This window comes from Acyrthosiphon pisum, chromosome X (assembly GCF_005508785.2).
Source record: "Acyrthosiphon pisum isolate AL4f chromosome X, pea_aphid_22Mar2018_4r6ur, whole genome shotgun sequence".
Lineage (NCBI taxonomy): Eukaryota > Metazoa > Arthropoda > Insecta > Hemiptera > Aphididae > Acyrthosiphon > Acyrthosiphon pisum.
Genome location: NC_042493.1, coordinates 18,811,233 through 18,816,828, shown reverse-complemented (window position 1 = coordinate 18,816,828; position 5,596 = coordinate 18,811,233). Strand labels below are relative to the sequence as shown.

At 29.3% G+C, this 5,596-nt stretch overlaps 2 protein-coding genes across 5 annotated transcripts in view; both read left to right on the top strand.

The window, feature by feature from the left end:
- The window catches only part of LOC100164789 (serine/threonine-protein kinase BRSK2), a 129,052-nt gene that overhangs the window by 40,696 nt on the left and 82,760 nt on the right, over window positions 1–5,596 (top strand). The window lies entirely within an intron of this gene.
- On the top strand, window positions 996–3,659 carry LOC100159830. Its single transcript, XM_029492062.1, has 9 exons — window positions 996–1,640; window positions 2,471–2,542; window positions 2,631–2,687; window positions 2,762–2,827; window positions 2,904–2,978; window positions 3,047–3,103; window positions 3,185–3,250; window positions 3,318–3,392; window positions 3,464–3,659. Exons 1-9 carry the CDS (start codon window positions 1,439–1,441, stop codon window positions 3,532–3,534), a joined length of 741 nt encoding a protein of 246 aa, XP_029347922.1. The 5' UTR covers window positions 996–1,438; the 3' UTR covers window positions 3,535–3,659.

Genomic DNA, 5,596 nt, shown 5'->3' with positions numbered 1-5,596 from the left:
GGTGGATTTAGGAATGATACTGCTATACTGTCCAAGAGTATTTTCCAATGCTATTTTATCGTCACTAATTCGTTGAGGAGCGGACGTGGAAGATGATTCCGATAGGCCGTATACCAAAGCATTGTAAGCACAAAGTTCTCTCTCAGAGACTTCTTGAAGCATTTGAGAAAGCGACGAATTAGAATGAACCACCGACTCAGTGCTTTCAAGGATTTCAACTTTATTTTTGAGGATGTTAATTTCATCCTTAAGTTGAGTGTTTTCAGCCTTGAGCTCGGCGATGAGAGAAGAAAGCCTCTGTATATCACTTTTAAGCTCATTGAACTGTGATATCTGCACTTTGGATTGTGATTTGGTAGATTCTAAGAATTCATTCCGGAAAGACTGGAGTGTTGTCATAAGGTCATTAGTAGAAATAGAATTTTCTGAGCTTTTTGAATTACTCCTAAGAGTGCGATTAGTAATAGGTGCAGCTGAAGAAATGATATTTTGTTTAGATGCGCTTATTGTTGGAATGCAGCAGTACACTTTACGAGCACCCTTTATAATAGAGAGATGCAACCAAAAGTGAGTCCAGAAAGTTGCCGTGTAAGAATGAGTTCAAGAAGCGAAGTTGAAACACGAACGGATCCGCAAACACGAACACGAGCAAATAGACAAAAGACAAACCAGTTGAGCACGAATCAAGCGAGTAAAGATGGCAGCATAATTGGTTAACAAAAAAACAAAAACGAGCTACAACACCACACTGTTATCACTACATTATGAGTTTATAAGTTAATAAAATAATATGTGTAACCTTTTTACAATATTGTACGATCAGGTAATAAAGTTTAAAATTATGATACAAAAATTCAAAATACATACTAATTTTATTTAACTTACTAAAAAACTTCATTTTACCACTACTCAAACTAGGTGTGTGTGGGGGGGGGGGGGGGGGCAAAACATGGTTTCGCCCAGGGCGCCAATACTTCTTTTTTGTAGCATACGCCTTTACAGGCAATTTACAGCCTAAATACAGCCTAATTAAAACCATGATAATTAGTTAGTAAATATAGTATGCTAGGTACCACGGTCGTCGGTCTTATCATGTAGGTACTAATCACTAATATTACTATATTATCAAAATTGAAATTGTTTTCGTTATCTTTGTTATTGGTGATTTATAAATAGAATCTGCACGTTATCGTATTGGTAAATCCCGATTAATGATTATAAATCATAATACATCCATACTACTTAACTACAGTTAACAACAACCACAAGTCCACTGTTCACCACCGTATTGCCGAAAAATACTTCGACTCGAGTGCTTGACGTTTTCATGTCTTTTCAATTTTAATTATCTGTAAAAACATTGTGAATACCTACTCAATACTGAATTGTGAGCATTTACTTTTTCATAAGCAGTTTTGTTTATTTTTATTTACTTACTATGTCTGTCGTTGAAGAATGTATATGTGGTAAAAAAAAAAATACTTTAAATCCGACAAATTGGGCACGACATATAAATGCGTGTAAAACAATAAAAAAAAAAAATTCTTCTTCAAGTATATTTACATACTTTAAAAGATCTATGACGCCTTCTAGTTATTCTACTGAACCTGAATTTAATGCAAAAAAATTTAAAAAAACTGGTAAGTGTTATGATATATTACCTACATATTATTATAATTTGTAATATTATGTAGAATTAAACTATTTTATTTAACTTTAACTAATATATAGAGAGCCGGTAGATACCTATTACCTATTTGGCTATATATTAAATCATTTTTAGATTTATGAATTTTGATAATTCTTCCAATAACTTTTAACTTTTAAGTGTGTTAGTAGTTGTAAATTAATTTTCTGTTAAATATGTAATTCCTAGACCTTTATGGCCCTATATATAGTTTACAGTAATTTTAATAAAAGTTTAAACTCATATTTAATCATATATTATTTACAAGAAAGACATTTGAGATCAGACACATAAAAATAATTTTTATATTACAATATTTTTATTTTAACTCATTTTAAACAGAATATTTTCTATACTTAACAATCTTTAATTGTATGTAACTAAGAATAAATATTTATAAGTTATAACAGTAGCCATGTACTGCACAGTTAGTGTTTTAGAATGGTATATTTTATTTTGATCTGCACAATTTGTGTTGTATTGCACTCTAGTGTAAGGGATTGCACTCTAGTGTAAGGGCTGGACTATTTACTAAGTACTAATTTAGTGTAAGAAAATTACTCTAAGTTTTTTCCATTTCTTTAAAATTAATTTACTTTTAAACTCGCATCCGATAAAGGACAGGTATTTATTTAAATATTGTGGGTTTGTCATGACTTTTAAATTATTATTTAATGAATAAAATAATAAATACAATTTGTTTAGCGATTATCTATGTATAAGGTGTATAAAATATATATTGTATAGATTTCCTAATATCATAAACAATTTTATATCAAATAGAGAGTGAAGTTCCAAGTCATAACAGCTTTGAAAATCAAAATATGTCTGTTCCAGTTTTTGATAGTGTAGAAGGTATGTATTATGTTTTTATAATAATAATAATAATAATAATAATAAATAATAATATGTATAACCTAAAAGTAACTTTTTTTCTTTATAGAAAATAAAAATGTATGTTCAAATGAAATAACTGTTCCAGTAGTCATTGAAGGACAAGGTATAATTTATTAGTTCTTTTAATTTTTGCTAACGCATTACTGTATGTAACTTTTTTTTCTTTATAATGAATAGAACATAACGATGTATGTGATAATGAAACACTGGAAGACCCAATTGCAGTCACCATCGATGTTGAAGGTATATCACATAGAATTTTTTTATTTTTTATACTAAGTATAAACACTATAAACAATGTTTGCCTTGTATTGAACAGAGAATGAATTTCCAAGTCATAACAACAGCTTTGAAAATCAAAATATGTCTGTTCAAGTTTTCGATAACGTAGAAGGTATGTATTTTGTTTTTTATTATAATAATAATATGTATAACCTAAATGTATTTTTTTTTTCTTTATAGAAAATAAAAGTGTATGTTCAAATGAAATAACTGTTCCAGTAGTCATTGAAGGACAAGGTATAATTTATTAGTTCTTTTAATTTTTGCTAATGCATGTCTAATTACTGTATGTAACTTTTTTTTCTTTATGATGAATAGAACATAACGATGCATGTGATAATGAAACACTTAAAGATCCAATTTCAGTCACTATCAATGTTGAAGGTATATAATATAGAACTTTTTAATTTTTAATACTAAGTATAAACAATGTTTTCCATGTATTGAACAGAGAATGAATTTCTATGTCATAACAACAGCTTTGAAGATCAAAATATGTCTGTTCAAGTTTTTGATAATGTAGAAGGTATGTATTTTGTTTTTTTATTATAACAATAATATGTATAACCTAAATGTAACTTTTTTTTTCTTTTGTAGAAAATAAAAATGTATGTTCAAATGAAATAACTGTTCCAGTAGTCATTGAAGGACAAGGTATAATTTATTAGTTCTTTTAATTTTTGCTATCACATAACTGTATGTAACTTTTTTTACTTTATGATGAATAGAACATAACAATGCATGTGATAATGAAACACTGGAAGATCCAATTTCAGTCACCATCGATGTTGAAGGTATATAACATAGAACTTTTTAATTTTTAATACTAAGTATAAACAATGTTTTCCATGTATTGAACAGAGAATGAATTTCTATGTCATAACAACAGCTTTGAAGATCAAAATATGTCTGTTCAAGTTTTTGATAATGTAGAAGGTATGTATTTTGTTTTTTTATTATAACAATAATATGTATAACCTAAATGTAACTTTTTTTTTCTTTTGTAGAAAATAAAAATGTATGTTCAAATGAAATAACTGTTCCAGTAGTCATTGAAGGACAAGGTATAATTTATTAGTTCTTTTAATTTTTGCTATCACATAACTGTATGTAACTTTTTTTACTTTATGATGAATAGAACATAACAATGCATGTGATAATGAAACACTGGAAGATCCAATTTCAGTCACCATCGATGTTGAAGGTATATAACATAGAATTTTTTTATTTTTATACTAAGTATAAACACTATAAACAATGTTTGCCTTGTATTGAACAGAGAATGAATTTCCATGTCATAACAACAGCTTTGAAGATCAAAATATGTCTGTTAAAGTTTACGATAATGTAGAAGGTATGTATTTTGTCAAAAATGATCCAGCTAATTTCATCAAAATGACTTCTTTGACACATGAAATTAGGAATTTAATTTTACAATATGGTCCATGTCAACCATATTTGAATGACATGCCTGGAAAGATTTTCCCAAAGACTAACAAAAGAAGTTTCAATGACATTCACTATTACCGAGTTCATCCTGATAAAACTAAACACCATAGAGATTGGCTTTCTTATTCACCGAGTAAAAATAAAATTTATTGCTTGCATTGTTTTTTGTTTGGAACCAATCTACATAGTTCCTTAGCTAAATCTTGGACAAAAGAAGGTTTTAATTCATGGAAAAATTGTGTGCATGCAATACACATTCACGAAACTTCAGTAGATCATGTAACTTCTTCATTAAAATATAAATTGAGACAAACAAGTGTACCTATTTTACCAGCCCTTCAAAACCAACGAAAAACTCAAGTTGCTATGAACAGGCAAGTTATTACAGAATTAGTGGACATTGTTTTATACTTGGCACGTCACAACCTTGCTTTTAGAGGACATACAGATACAGGGATCCCTAATACTCAAAATGGTAATTTTCAAGGATCTAGTAATTTTAATGGCAAAAACTCTATTCCGTTGTCAGAACACATACACAAAATTGAAAGTTCAGGAAAAAAAGAATACTCTTTTTTGACTTGGCAACGTCAAAACCAACTTATTGAATCTATTTCAGAAGAAATTTCATTGCAAATTCAATTAGCCATAAAAAAATCTCATATGTTCAGTGTATCTATAGATTCAACATTTGATGCATCAAGAAAAGAACAAGTGTCTTTTGTGGTTCGGTACGTTGATGATTCGTTAGGAGATGTTTTTGAAAGAGTTATTGCAGTAAAAGAATCTCCAGCTACAAGTGAACAAGATTTATATGATTTATTTAAAATGATTATGGAAAAACAAAAATTTAATTGGAAAGAAGAACTTGTCGGTCAATCCTACGATGGTGCAAGTAATATGTCCGGAAACTATAAAGGTCTTCAAGCCCGCATTAAACAAGAAAATCCTCGAGCATTGTTTGTTTGGTGCCATTCACACCGTTTAGCACTTAAAATCAAACAGGCCGTTTCATCAGACTCCAATACAATAGATTTATTTGGATATTTAGAATCTTTATATGTCTTTATTTGGTGCTCCAAAAAAAGAGCTGCTTTATTTCGAGAAAACCAAATTGAACACTCCCAGTCTCATGCTGTAAAGCGTGTAAGTACCACTCGTTGGAGTTCACATTCAGCAGCTTTAAATACTATATTAAAATGTCATGATGCTTTGCTGAAAACTTTAAGCCAAATTAAAGACAACGAGAAAGGTGACCCTGTAATACATTCTACTTGCAGT